This window comes from Alexandromys fortis, unplaced genomic scaffold (genome assembly GCF_014885135.2).
Source record: "Alexandromys fortis isolate MF-2015 unplaced genomic scaffold, M_Fortis_MF-2015_v1.1 scaffold_197, whole genome shotgun sequence".
Lineage (NCBI taxonomy): Eukaryota > Metazoa > Chordata > Mammalia > Rodentia > Cricetidae > Alexandromys > Alexandromys fortis.
The window spans coordinates 2,129,911-2,145,028 of NW_026068072.1; the positions used below are offsets into that span (position 1 = coordinate 2,129,911).

At 48.9% G+C, this 15,118-nt stretch overlaps 1 protein-coding gene across 4 annotated transcripts in view; it reads left to right on the forward strand.

Moving 5' to 3' along the window:
* Positions 1-15,118, forward strand: part of Grk3 (G protein-coupled receptor kinase 3) — a 105,456-nt gene that overhangs the window by 61,971 nt on the left and 28,367 nt on the right. For all 4 annotated transcript variants that reach the window (XM_050121145.1, XM_050121143.1, XM_050121144.1 and 1 more), the window contains 5 exons: positions 3,164-3,215; positions 5,151-5,242; positions 6,395-6,494; positions 12,511-12,589; positions 14,096-14,226. In XM_050121145.1, the coding sequence (XP_049977102.1) occupies positions 3,164-3,215; positions 5,151-5,242; positions 6,395-6,494; positions 12,511-12,589; positions 14,096-14,226 (454 nt within the window). The remainder of the gene's footprint in view (positions 1-3,163; positions 3,216-5,150; positions 5,243-6,394; positions 6,495-12,510; positions 12,590-14,095; positions 14,227-15,118) is intronic.

Consider the following 15,118-nt stretch of genomic DNA (forward strand, 5'->3'; position numbering starts at 1 on the left):
CTAAAATTCAGACAGTCTGGGGGAACTTCCAGGATTAGAGGGAGGCCTTTGCTGACACAGCATGGTAGCAGTGTTTTATCTGATGTCACGTCTTGGGTCCTTGAGGCATGTCTCCCCACTGCGAGTCAAGCCTGGGAAGGGATAAACTGTGTGCTCAGAGGTATCGTTTGCATACTTGATGGATTCGTCCCCTGGGTTTCCAAGCTACAGAATAGTGTGCAGTCTTGCTCTGAAGCTGCTCAGCGCTCCTTGAGCTGTTTGCCCGTGTGCCTCGCAGCCAGTTCTCTGGGCTCCAAGCCCCCGAGAGGCAGCCCCCTGTGTGTGTTCTCCTCGACCATGTATGTGGTGATTTATCCTGTGCCCAGTGTCTTGGGAAATTGGCATTTATTTATGGTATCGCAGGTACCAGCAGAAACCTCTGGAAAGGGGCTCAGTGAAGCCAGGGAGGAGTGTACGCTCTGAGCTGATCTTCAGCCTCATTCCAGGCCAGCCCCACTACCTTGATTTCTCACATCTGGCTCCCACCTCTGAGCCTATCTTACTGTTGTGTGATGGGGTACCGCTTACTCCAGGCTTAGGGACTATTCTGTTCTTTATCTCAAGAGTCGGTGATCCTTCATCATGGAATGCCAAGGGGCATGATTGCCTTCTTGTGAGTGTGGAGTTTGGGTTTCATAAACACGGGCCTTGGGCATCACCAGAGATGCATAGGCAGATGAATGGGTGCATTCAGGGGCGAGGTGGGATTCCCTGGGAGCTCTGGCGTCTGTGGAAGAAGGAGAAGCCTTAGCAGTGTGGCTGTGGCTCTCTTCTGCTGTGTTCAGGCAGCACTGAGGCTGGGGGAGAGGAAACTGGAAGTGCCGCAGACTCAATGAGCCTCTTGCACTGAGAAGCAGCAGAGTTGGTCCTGGACTCACCCGAGACGCTCCCACATCCAGGTTTCACCCTCTTTACCCTCCAGGTCCTCCTGGCTCTGACTGCCCTGGTCCCTAGAGATTTGCCCTCTGCCCCAGGTATTAATGAAGAACTGTGCCCATGTTAACCCCGAGGCAGATACTCTGCTACATCTCCAGGGGACTAGGGGACTAGTTCCTTCCTGAAGAGGAACTAGTCACAGCAAGTTCACGCTTAGCCGGCAAAGGGTACTGACTATTATTCCTCTTCCTGAGCTGCCGGAATGCTAAGGCTGATTGTAAATATGTCAGATCCTGTCAGACCCAGACTCTCAGAGAGAAGAGTAGGTTCAAGTCACGAGGGGAGGGGAGTCCCAAAGACTGGCATTTCTGCACAAGCCAATGCACGTCTGAATGGTGATTTTAAACAGCCTCGAAGAGACATTAGGAGGGCAGCAGAGACTAAAGGTCACTTCAGTTCACTGGGAGAATTGCTGTGTTTGCTAAGACCACAGGGCTTTGGGTGATTGATATCGGAAGCCTTTTATTCAGTGATCCCTGGAGGCTTTCTTTTAGGATGCTGGTACCTGTGACTTTACACAAACCCCATCTTCCCTTCCTCCTCCCTGCTTCATTCAGAGAAGCTTGAATTCTGTGTCTTTATGAGGAATCAGTCAGGGGCTAGGTGAGATGCAGCCTTCTGGTCCTTGTCGCCCTTCCCTTCCCTTCTCTCTCCACTTCTTTTCTTTATTTCCCCTCTCTTCTTTCTCTAGCTCTAGGGACTGAATCCAAGACCCTATACTTGTTCAATGGACATTCTACCCCAAAGCTCCATTGCCCAAGCCCACACCCCGAGTTTCTTCGGAACCTCTTATAATTCTACATAAAATTCTGCTCATTAATGGATAAGCAAGCATAATAGTGCCCGAGTTAAGAAGACAGAGGAAGACATTTCTCCACTGCGTGAATGAAGACAGAGCTTGGCAGGCAGTGGGGAAGGCACCTCGAGTACCAGGGGCCCCCTGCTGCACCCCATGGCTTCTTGAGAAGCTCAGGAACCTGCAGGTCTCTGTCCACCTGCTCACCCACATATGATCTTTGCCTGGTACCATTTGCTGGCCTTGGTCTTGGCAGCCATAAAGTGGGGTCGGGAGGCCACAGGTCACAGGGCTGTTGAAAGGGGTCAATGAGCCGTGCGGATTGGGCATGCAGTGAACACGGGCTCTGTTTGGTGCTCTTAGAGATATTTGTGAACATTGGTTGTCCTTTTCTTTTTGGGCGTTTAGAGCAGAATGTCTAAAATAGTAGAACCATCTATAGCTACCAGGCCCGTGAAGTGAGATTGCTCCACATCGAAATGCCCCTCAAGTATAAAATAGTAGGACCATCTATAGCTACCAAACCCGTGAAGTGAGTGAGATTGATCCTCATTAAAATGCCCCTCGAGTACAAAATAGTAGGACCATCTATAGCTACCAAGCCCGCGAAGTGAGACTGCTCCAAATTGAAATGCCTCTTGTGTATAAAAGAAACTGGGTCTCAGAGGCCCTGTGTGGAAAGAAAGACATAGAAAATCAGCATCCATACACTATTAAGTCAAATTATACATGTGGCATGTGACAGCTGAGGGGAGACACTGGCTCTTTCATTTAAACAGTAAAGTTAAGCCACGAATGCTGGGTGAGAAAAGCTTTAATATATATTTTGGGGTTGTATGTCATCGCTCTTCCCCCTCCAACTGCTGTGTCTCCAAGTTCATGGTTTTTCTATAATTACTGTTGCTACAGACATATGTGAGTGAATACATATATTCACACAAGTGAATTACCCGAGGCCACTTCGCTTTGCTCACGTGCACATGTGTGCAGGACTGACCACTTGGGACCGGACAAGCTATGTGGGTGATCATTCTTGGAGGAGACTTATTTTCACTTGGGGTGGGGCCATGTGGGATGTCTCTTGTCCCTGTTGGCAGGTTAACTGTACTGGTCTTGTTTGGGCAACCATATTGCTGAGAATTCACGTTTGTGGCTTCTCTGTTATATGTCCTGGTCCCTGGCTCTTACAATCTTTCTGCCCCTCTTCCAAGATTTGCCCTAAGAAGCAGGTGCAGGGGTTGTATGGGAGACCTGTCGGGGGTAGTCTTTGAGAATGTTTTCCTTGTGTGAGAGGCAACACTGGAGTTGATTTCAGCCCGTCCCTTAAGGCTCTTCTAGAACCCTATTAAGTGTTTATGTAACTCTTTGGTAATTACTTATATTCTCTTTTAGTGATAAATTCACCAGATTCTGTCAGTGGAAGAATGTGGAATTAAATATTCATGTGAGTACCATCCTTCTGTTTCCTCTGCCCTGATGTCACGAGAAAACGCTGCTTTGTTCTGGAACATTTTCCCCAAGGGTTCTCAGCACAGATGTCCTTGTACTCTGACGCTCACTGAGAAGCAGTCAGGACCTTGACTTTCTTTTCTCATGTTTGTATGAGAATGAGTTTACATACATAGGAAAGGCCACGTTAGGCTGGAATTGATGACCTCAAGTGTGGCAGTGAGAGCACAGCCTAATGCGCTGTCTCTGCAGCCTGGACTCTGGCCACGTTGTGCAGGTCCCTTTCTCTGTCTGCTGTAGGATATAATAAAAGGAGGAGAGTTCTTTGCTGGAATAAAGTTTCAGGGTTGTCTTATTTCCTTTTCCTTATTTTGAAACTGACAGACGTAGGGGTTGGGTCAATGGTAGAACACTATTGAGTGTAAGGATTCAGGCCTCAGCATGAGGGACAAATCTCTCTCTCTCTCTCTCTCTCTCTCTCTCTCTCTCTCTCTCTCTCTCTCTCTCCCTCCCTCCCTCCCTCCCTCCCTCCACAAAACAAGAAAGTTGAAAGAGTTGGATGCAGACCACCGCCGTGTGTAGTTGCTAGGTAGCACGCCATTCCCTAGTCAGTCATTCCGGGAAAGGACTGGTCCGTGGGTCATGTTTGGATGCACAGTTCTGTCTCCATCTCTACCTTCCTCACGAGGATCTTCTGAAAAACATGGGGTTTATTGGGCAAAAGAATCAATTGTGTTTTGTTTTTCAAGAAAATCTGTACCTAAAGCAGTTCTGTTAGAAGAGGAGTTCACTAAAAACCTGTTGTTTGTATCCTGTGTCCCGGATGGTTTAAAAGAAAGGGTTTGAAACACACACACATATATACATAGATACACACAGACACACACAGGCATATACACACACAGATACACATGTACATAGATACAGGCATACATATATACACATACAGATACACATGCACACATATATACACACAGACATACACATGCACACACAGACACACACAGGCACACAGACACACATGTACACAGATACAGGCATATATATACACACATACACACAAATACACAGATACACTCACACACAGGCATATACACACAGACAGACACACGTACACACATATACACAGATATAGGCACACACATATACATACACACAGGAACAGACACATACACATATACACACAGATAACACACAGGCATACATACACAGACACAGATACATACGTATACACATATATATATATATATACTGATACAGGCACACACACATACACACACACATATATATACACAGACACAGATACACACAGATATACCCAGACACATGTACACACGTACACACATATATACACAGATACAGGCATCCCCCCCACCTCTTTCTTGGCCCCTGAGCTCTGTGGATGGAGGGAGCACTTGTATAAATGAAGCCTTTTTTTGTCACTCTCTTTTATTTTCATCTGAGGAGTCCTGCCCACAGCCAGCCTCTCAGCATTTCCAGTGAGAAGGACATTTGTCCTGAAACAGATGCTCTTGACATGGACTCTTGTCCACCCCACCCCCCCACCTCCCAGGATAGTGCCTGGAATGGTCTCATTGTCCCCAAACTCTAGGCTTCCTGGGGCCCGAGATCACTATTCATTTTGAATAGGAATTCTACACTCACTTGGCCCCAGGGTCATGGCTTGTATAACCTAAGGTTTTCAAGTGTGCAGGGACAATCCCCTCCCACACTGCAGCCCCACACTGTCTCCATGTTGGGCCTGGTGTGTCACGGGGAGGTGGCCAGGGGACAAGGCTGCTTCTCATTACACCACCCGGAGAGGCTCAGGAGTCTATTCTGGAAGGGGTAGGGGACACCAGGCTGCCTGCACTTCGCTTCATGTGACTTTCTGTGATTTTGGTCTTCCTTCTGTCTTATGCCTCCACAGCTGACCATGAACGACTTCAGCGTGCACAGGATTATTGGCCGCGGAGGGTTTGGGGAAGTGTACGGCTGCAGGAAAGCAGATACCGGGAAAATGTGAGCCTCTGTCTTCTCACCAGGACCATAAGAGTGCATTGTGGAGGCCTTGCTTCCACAGAAAGAGATAGGGCTTGAGCCTGGACCATCAGCTTGGCACTCTACTTGTCAGGGCTGCCGTAAAGTTAACAGGAGCCACATACAGAGTGCCCATGCCAGGGAGACCGTCCTGCAATTGCTACCTGTTCCTCTTGGAGCTTGAGCCCCATGATGCCCACAAAGGCCCCATAGGGCTCCTGCTGAAAGTCCCCCCAGGACCAGGATGTCCTGTCCTCTCTGCTCTTCAGTAGGAGGTTTTATGAAAACCATCCTGGCAATGTGTGGAACATCTCAAAAGTTCCTTGTCAGGGAGAAACTATTTCCCATGTACTGAGGGTTCCTTGCCGCCTCAGGAACTCAGTCATTGTGGGATTGGACAGAGAAGACACTAAACTCATCCATCGGCTTTCCCCTAGGTCATGTGATAGGGTCTCAGTGTGTGGCCAAGATTGTCTGGGAACTGTCTACTAGACCAGGTTGAGCTCTGGCTCTTAGAGGTCACCTGCCTCTGCCTCAAGGCATTTCCCAGCATGCCCAGCTCACACTGTTTCAGTTAACAAAACACAAGCAAGCAGGTTTTCTGAGTCCCAGAGAGTTGAAGCAAAGGTGACAGTCACCCAAACTTTAGATTTCTCTCTCAGCTTCCCACTGTTTTACTGAAAGTGCTTCCTGCTTTCCTCCATCTGAGATGGTTCTCACAAATTTTAAGTTGTCAGCGGGCCCTCCAATAACCAGCCACAGACATGAAAAGTCTATTTATCACTTGAAAGACCACAAGACACACATGAGGGTGGGAGAAGCCAGTCAGGGTCCCCTGCTCCCCGCTCCCCCGCCCAGTATCATGGGGCAGGAGCACACGGTATGTATTTCTTTATTAATGTTTATTTATTGTTTCTGCTTCATTCTTTATCTAACTAGCTTCTCTACCCACGTGCTGAGAGAAATCCCTCTAGTGCTGCACAATTTCTTTCTTCCCATAGTGCCAGCAAAATGGAGATTCCCTGCGGGGCACCTGGGTGTCATCTTGCTTTCTTTCAATGTGGTAGAAATATTCCAGAAGTTCGTGTAGCCCCGTGTAACCGGCTGACTGCACCCTCACCCGTATGTTCTCAGGTACGCCATGAAATGCTTAGACAAGAAGAGGGTGAAGATGAAGCAGGGGGAGACCCTGGCCCTGAACGAGAGGATCATGCTGTCCCTCGTCAGCACTGGGGTGAGTGGCTGGCCCTGTGGCTTCTTAGCTCTTATCCATTGTTCTTGTTTGTCCCAGCTGATCACAGAGGAGGTTGAAGGAGGCTGAGTTAGGGTGTGACACAGGGAGGGCCTGGCAGGGTGGGTGGAGTGTAAGGACAGCACCGCCCCTGTCCTGCAGACCCAGCATCTCCCTGGGAGCCCTGCCCTTCCTTGGCTTCCTTCTTTGTGGCGTGTAGTGCCAGATGGCAGAAATTATAATGAGAAGAACATTTGAATGTCATTTAATGGTTGCCCATACCGTGGAAAGCTCGCCAGAGGAAGAAAGGTTGCCCCCTGTCCTTGATGAGCCAGGCAGGGGGTGGGACATGCACTCTGACTTATTTGTCTGGCAGCGGGTGTTGTCAGTCACGGCAGCCTAGGCTTTGGAGCTGGAGATGTGGTTGTGGGAAAGAGCACTTGATGGGCAGGCATAAGGCCTTGTGTTCACTCCCTGGACCACCACCTACAGAAACCCCAGATGGCACCAAGTGAGTTCACCCAACCAAGACAGCTTCCCTTGTCTAAATCTATGCAGCATGTGGACATCAGAAGGCTGCGGGCAGCACTCAGAGCAGGGCAGGGGTTGGTGCCATGGAGTTGTCCTGTGGTGCAGTATCCCTGTCGTAACTGGAGGGTGTCTGATTGTCCCTGTCCAGGCCATAGGTGGGCATTGCTAATTGTCACCTCCAGCCATAGGTGGGCCCTTCTGAAGGTCATCACCGGATTCTATGTCCTCTCTGCCCAAAGGATCTCATCAAACCCTAATGGCTAGTCAAAGATCCCGTTCCGCTGGTGAGAGGGCTGTGGAGACCCAGAGTGGACCCATCGCTTCCAGTTCTCAGCCTCACTGACCCAGCTCAGTCGTCCCTTTGGAGGCAAAGTGGGTTTTCATGACCAGCTTTTGTTGACTTGTAACGATTCTAATCTTCAGAGCTTCCAGAAGGACTGTTTGCTACAGAAGCAAAACAGTCGTGTCGTTTAGGTGACCTGTAGGATGAGAACGGGGCTCTAAATACTCCCTCATTGTGCACCCCTGCTTTCCAACTCTGGGCATTTAGCTCCATTTTCAGTGAGTTATTTTAAAGCCACGTTCATTTTCAAGAAGTCATACGGAAAATGTTTTTTTTTTTGTTGTTGTTGTTGTTGTTGGAAGTATACAAGGTCATTTTGTTTGTATTCTTTTAATTTTTTTTTCAAACAAGGGTGTATCTTTGGTCTGACCTGAAGGGAATAAATTTGAAAATGATGTTACATTAGGCCACTAACATAAGCTGACCGGAGAGAGCCCTACTTATGTCCAGATACTGATCTGGAGGCTGGTTAATGGGGGCACAAGTGCCTCAGCCTAGAGAGCTATAGCAAAGTGATTTGGGATTGTCAGCGTCTGGTTCTGCATGGACACCAGACCACACTCCTTCTGGCAGCTGCTTGGCCCCTGGATCAATGAGGCTGGCAGGCAGTGGATTCTGAGGCAGCACCCAGCCTACCCCTTTTCTCTGTTACTATGTTACTCCTTCTGATTTGTTTCACAGCACGTCAGTGATAAGCACTGTGGGGCTTGAACTAAAGCCATGAAAACTAACCACTTACCCTGGGGGAACAACTGAGCTCCAGACTAAAGAAATCAAAGGGTCTGGGGGAGAGGGGGCTTCCTAGGTGTGTCAGGGGAGGGGCTGACCACAAGTATTTGTACAGTCTCACAGTACTTTGGTCAGTTGCCCAACGAGGCCTGCTGAGTTTGCCACTGTCACATGTTGCTGTTAGGCTCTTGACCCTCATGCAGAGATCAGGGAAGGCTCTGGTGGCAGGTGCAGCTTAGGTGAAGTAGCTATGGGTTTTCCCAAGCATGAACTTGAAAGCAGGCAGAGATCATCACCAGGCTGTGGTCTGAGGCTGTGAGAAACAAGGCTTGCATAAAGGATTTGAAAGACTCAAACTTGAACGGCTTGCCTGTTGAGAACTTGATGGTCAGGGCTAAGGCTGGTTAAAAAGAAAAGAAGAAGAAGGTGTAGATCCTGCTGGCTGGAACTGGGTTGACGGGAGCCTGTACCTGGCACTGGATGAAACCACCTTCTATGGAGCCCTGGGGATGCTCAGAGACCAGCAGGTGTGGGGCTCCCATCATGGTCTGCTATCCACTTCTTTGTGGCCTCAGGCAAACAGTTCCCTATTCAGTGGGCTTGGGCTTGACTTCCTGAGCTTTAAATTAAGGAAGTGAGACCTGCTGGTTTTTTAGAGCCTCTAAATCTAAAACTCATTCATTTTCTTACTAAAGGCCCTTCCTTGCTTTCTCGGGGAGACACAGCCAGCCTCTTTGCAGTTTTTCGTGGCTGTCCTTAGAAGGACTACAAGCCAGCGTGTCCCAGAATCTTCCCTGTAAGGGCCTCCGGTGTCCTGGGTACAGTTCCCCACCTAAGCTTGGAAAGACGCTGGCCTTACTGAGTTTAGGGTTCTCTGTTCCATTGAGCTGCCCCTTAGATCACAGGGCAAGTTTTAGGGGAGCACCACTGAGGATTAAGGGGGAACTGTGGAGCAGAATGAGATGGTTTCCCCAGAAGGTCGTGGAGAGATCTGGAGAAGCATGGGGGGGGGGGGCGGGAGGAGGCTGTGCTGACTGGTTTTGTGTCAACTTGACAAAAGTTAGAGTCATCTGAGAAGAGGAAACTTCAACTGAGAAAATGTCTCCATAAGGTCAGTCTGTACACAAGCCTGTGGAGAATTTTTTAGTGACTGATGGGGGAGAGCCCAGCCCATTGTGGGTGGGGCCATCCCTGGGCTGGTGGTCCTGGGTTCTATAAGAAAGCAGGCTGAGAAAGCCATGAGAAGCAAGTCACTAAGCAGCACCCCTCCATGACCTTTGCATCAGCTCCTGCCTCCAGGTTCCTGCCCTGTTCCTGCCTTGTCTTCCCTCAGTGGACTGTGGTCCAGGATACGTAAACCAAACAAACCCTTTCTCCCAACTAAATCTTGGTCATGTTGTTTCATCACAGTAATAGTAACCCTGACTAAAGCAGGGCCCAGAAGGCCACTGGCTCACATGAGGACAGCTCTGTGCTTCTTGTTCTTGAGGGCACACAACACTTGGCATCAATAAATTCGCCATCTCAGCAGAGGACCAAAGAGGAAGCTGTTGTTCATCTTGACCCAGTTTTCTCTAGAACTTATGAAAATGAGTCTAAGTTTGTATACTGTCTCTCTGCCTCCGTGGTATTGGGATTGCAAGCACAGGTCACCGTGACTAGCTCTTTAATGTGGGTTCTGGAGATCCCACTCAGGCTGCCTCGCTTGCATGGTGAGAACTTACAGATTAACCGTCTACCTAATACCAAGGTTTTAAAGTTTTCCCGTGGAAACCTCGGCACCTTCTTTGGATTTTAATAATTCACAATGTTGAATAAGTGCATATTGTGTGGATAGGCCGTGTTGTGGTTGCAACCCTCTAGTGGTGAGGTGTAGTTGGAATTTTCTTTGGGCCACCTAAATAGTGTCTCCTAAATAGAGACACAGAGACTTAATGAATTGTGAAGGCCCAGCCATAGTTTAGACTTGCCCACTAGCTCTTGTAGCCTAATTTAACCTGTTTCTGTTCAACTATGTTTTGCCTCGGGTCTTTTTACCTTTAGTTCTGTATGCCCTACTTTCCTGCTTCCTCCGTATCTGGCTTACTGGCCCCCGGCGTCTCCCTGGTGTCTCTTTTTCTTTTTCCTTTAAAGACTAAATTCCTCCTCCTACTTACTCTCCGTGCACAGAAGTCCTGCCTATACCTCATCCCTCTTTCTTGGTCATTCAACTTTTTATCAGAAATCAGGAGCCTAAAGCAGGCAAGGGTAAAACAGAAACACATCTTTACATAACTAAACACATCTTTGCGTAGTTGAACAAGTATTCCACAGTGGTGAGGACATGTGAAGCACCTGGACGTGTGAGTCCTGCGGGAGAAGAGCAGTCATAAGGACTGGTCATCAGGAGAAGCAGCCTTGTCAGGAGTCAGGAGTCACCCAAGGCTTGGGACACCAGCTCCCTGCCCAGGCCATTCCTCTCCTGAGCTTTCACAAGGTAGCTAGCTCTGCAGTTAGCCCGACCTACGTGTGACTGAGTCTGCTTCTCTCCCCCTGAGAGCACGAGGTAGCCTGTGTTGCTGCACATGGCGCTTGCTCGATGAGCTGGACAGCAGGGTTGGCGGGAGCTTCCCCAGGACCAGATCCAGCTTGAGGCCGTCTTCTAGACAGCCCCTGAGCCAAGAACGGCTCATCCGTTTCTAGATGGAGGAAAAGGACACAGAGTAGATGGAGGATGCTCCTGTCTGGTGCTCCTTCTGCTGACTCTCCTCAGGGGACTTCCTGGGCTGGGCAAATCCAGCAGAGCTGTGCGGCAGCTCTTGCACCTGTGGCACAGGTGGGCCCCCAACTGTCTGCCTGGTGTGGAGTTGCCAGGTCATGGGGTCAGCAGGTGATGCACAGTCCAGGTAACAGCTCCAAACAGCTGGTCACAGCTCAGCACCTAGGTGTCTGAACAGTAGTGTTGGTAGAGAGTGTGAGGCCAGGCCATACTTTGGCTTTGTTGTGCAGATGCTCGGCTATCCAGCACTGATAGAAAACACTGACCTTGCCTGTCACCTTTTATGTTGCATTTCTTGCACTCAAGTGACCATCTACATGTGTGTTCACTGGAGGGCTCCTTCCTTGGCTACACTGATGTGCTTGAACTTAGGCCATGCCGTCTGAACTACGTTTACCTTATGAGCAGTTCTGTGTGGGTGTGTGCACACCTGTTTGTATGCATGTGTATGTATGCTCCTGTATACATGTGTACACCTGTGTGTATATGTGTATATATTATATGCACTTGTGTTTGTGGATACATGTGTGTATACCTATGGATACTTATATGTATATGTATGAGCGTACCTGTGTGTATCTGCGTGTGCCTCTATGTGTGTGTACACATGTGTATACACGTATATTTATATGGTGTGTGCTCCTATGTGTGTGCACATGTATATATGAGTGCATATATATATATATGTAATATGTGTGTGTACTTGTTTGTGTGTTTATTTTTGCTTGTATATATGTGTATATGCATGTGTCATCTGTGTGTGTGTGTGTGTATGCTCACCTTATGCAGAGGCATGGGGATACTTATCCATATGTGTGCCGGTGGAGGCCAGAAGTGGATGCTGGCTTAATCTGTCACTCTGTACCTTGTGTTTGGAGACAGGGTCTCACCCTGAACCTGGAGCTCACTGACATGGCTAGATGAACAGCCAGTGAGCCCTAGGGATCCCCTTGTCTCTGCCTCCCCAGCGTTAGCATTGCAGTGTGTGCTGAGGTGGGTGCGAGCATCTGGACTTAGGTCCTCACGCTGTGCAGCAGCAGTGTTCCCACCAAGCCTTCTCCCAGCCCCGTGAGAAGTCATCACATCGTCGGTGACTTTCCTGGCTGTTTTTCACAAAGCGTGTCTGTGCTTTAGTTGCAGTGAGCCTGTCAACACTCATTTCTGTTAGGGTTCTGTGGAATCCATAACTGATTGAAGGGACGTGGACACCCATTTACTGTGAAGTTACTCTGTCAGTCACTCTACAACATAGGTTCCACCTTCAAAAAGCTAATTTCGTACTAATAGCACAGACACCAGCCACCCTCTCGTTCGGTTCTCCTGCGTTCAAAGCAGAGATTGAAATACATAGTTGTCTAGCCAGAACCCAAACCGTGGCCAGCAGAGGCCAGTGGGGCAGCAGCGTCCCTGGAGGCTCTGAAGAGAGCAACGCCAGGTTGAGTCAGGGTGAGAGAATGTCTCAAGTTCAGCTGCTCCGATGGCCTGTGTCTGTCTCTGTCATCAGCAGGATCCCTTGCTCCATGGTTTCTGAAGTGACCAGTGCATGTCACACTCAGGGCCAATGAGAAGGAGTAGGAGTCTGCAGTGGGGTGTTTGGTGGTAGGAATGGTTTCTGGGGTGGCTTCTGTTCTTCTCAGACTTGTGTTCATTCTCTCTAGGACTGTCCCTTCATTGTCTGCATGACTTATGCCTTTCACACACCGGACAAACTCTGCTTCATCTTGGACCTGATGAACGGTAAGCAAACCCAGGGGTTCAGCTGCAGGGAGAGCTCTGTGTGGCATTCATTCTGAGCTGGTGGCACCCAGGCATGCTGGACTCTGCAAACCTGTCCCATAATTGTAATCTCTTTGTAATTTGGAGGGCATCTTTGCCCTTTGGACTTCGGTAGATTCATCTTCAATATTGGCTGTGATTTCTCTCTCAGCCTTGCCATTCTCTCTCTTGGAAGCTAGGTCTAGAAACTTCTCACAAAATTAATCCTGGCCTTGAAGTTTTACCTTCTGGACTGCAGCTGCCCCCAGGCTTTAATTAGCTTATTTCGTGGTCTCAACTCTTGGGACTGAAACATCTCCCAAGCATATAGGCCAAACACAGGCATGCATTGAGAAGCTGCCTTTCCAGGACTGGTTTGTGTGAGTCCTGCCTTGCTCCTCTGTGTTTCCGATGTCCTCAGGACTCTGCGTTCATCTTTGAAACCATGAACGGTCACCACGAAAACACACAGATACAAAATGTTCAGCTGCGGAGGCTTTCAGCGCGAGGATGCGATATTGGAGCACTTGAAGTATTTTTAGGAAAAGCTGACATGAAAGATGAACCATTCAGCCATTCAGATTCTTTTTATTTTTTTATTTCTCTTGAAGTTTCATTATGTTTTGAGTGTTTGATTTGAGCTCAGATCTACCCCCAAAATAGGAAGAACATAAGGTCAGTAATGAGCTAAAGATGCCAGAGCCAACAGCACATGCCTTGCAGATCCTGTGTGTAGATGGGCAGAAGGGGCAGTGCTCATGGAGGCGTGAGGACAGAGTGGCCCCTTCCCTGCCAGGGCCAGGCTGGTGGAGGCTGAGCTGGCCCACTGGGAAGAGCTTGGAGCCCTTTATTTACTGAGGTACATGTGCAATGAGGGCAGAGGTGTGTGGAGTCCAGGGCAGCAAAGTCAGCCATGTGACAGACTTTATCATACACCTCTCCCTGCCCTGGGCCTTATGGACTGTCCTTGAAGCAGTGCAACTATTTCCTTTTCCCAACATTGTATTTTGAACAATTCTGAAGTCAAGGCTAGGGTAACAGTTTTATGAGGTTTCTTGGATATCCATCACCTAGGGTTTTCCAGTTATACTTCACTGGTTTGACAGCATCATATCCCCCTCCATGGGACCAGTGTTGAAGGCTTTTCTAGTTTTTTTTTTTTTTTTTTTTAACTGTGGACTATTGAGGCTGTCATTGCTTTGGAACACTATGTAGGTGGGTTCAGTTACTAGGCAGGTTTAAATAATCAGTGGTTCAGCTGGCCCGTGCCCTGTGGTATAATTGGTAGCAGAGCCACAAGCCCCTAATGGTGGCTCCATCTATTCCACTTGAAGTTGTTTCTATAATGATCAACACCTTTGATCTGATTACAGAAACCAAAGACAGATGTCAAGGCAAAAGGAAGAGCCATTCTGTTTTGCTCTAGCACCCTGTTCTTTGGGGTGACCCCGTCTACTCTCAGTGAACATTCTGGGTCTCTGGTTGCAGGGGGCGACATGCACTACCACCTCTCCCAGCACGGGGTGTTTTCTGAGAAGGAGATGCGCTTTTATGCCAGCGAGATCATCCTGGGTCTCGAGCACATGCATACACGCTTCGTTGTCTACAGAGACCTGAAGGTGAGCAGGATTGGGGTGTGCCCACAGCAGGGATGGTACCTGTGGCCAATCCCCATTGTCATGGCAACCTCAGTGCCTGCTAGGGTGCTGGGTGAAGTTCTCATGCTAGGTCCAGGTGTTACACAATAAAGGAGATGCTAGTTGGTATGCTTGGGGCATTTCCAACTTTGTATATAATCATGGTTTGGTTGACGCTCACTAAGGAACAGATCTTGTCCTGCTGGTGGGTCAGGGTTTGAGAGGGATAAAGACAAGCTGTGGGCCGAGATAAAGGATGATGGAGTCCTTGCTCCCGTGAACAAGGCTGCTTGGATGGAAAGGGGTGGGTTGTGGATTGCAGCTCAGTTCGTAAAACTTCCTGGGGACACCTTGTGGTCCCTTACTGAGCTGAGATTGACTCACTGAGCTGAGGTCAAGTGCTTCGTGCTGGGGTCTCCATGCAGGGGGGAATACGGGTGTGTGCATGGCGACACCGTCTATGCGTGATGCAGACAGAGAAGAAAATAAAAGGGACTGAATTAGTCAGGGATTCTATTTCTGCAATAAACCTCCATGACCAACGCCAACTCAGGGAGGAGAGGGTTTGTTTCATTTTATAGTTTGTAGTCCATCACGTAAGGAAGTCAGGACGGGAGCTCAAACAGGGCAAGGACCTAGAGGCAAGAGCTGATGCAGAGGCCATGGAGGGGTGCTTGTAATGGTCTGCCCTGTCCCTTTAAGAGATAAGCCCTGCTCACTCTCCTCCCCTTGGATCTTCCTTCCTCTTCCAGCCTGCAAGCTCCCTCCTTTCTGTCTCTCTCTTCCCTGTCCTGAAGAATTAACTTCGGCTTCTCTCCCTTCTCCTCCCTTCTCCCCTCCCCCTCTGGTTTTCTTTCTCTCTCTCTCTCTCTCT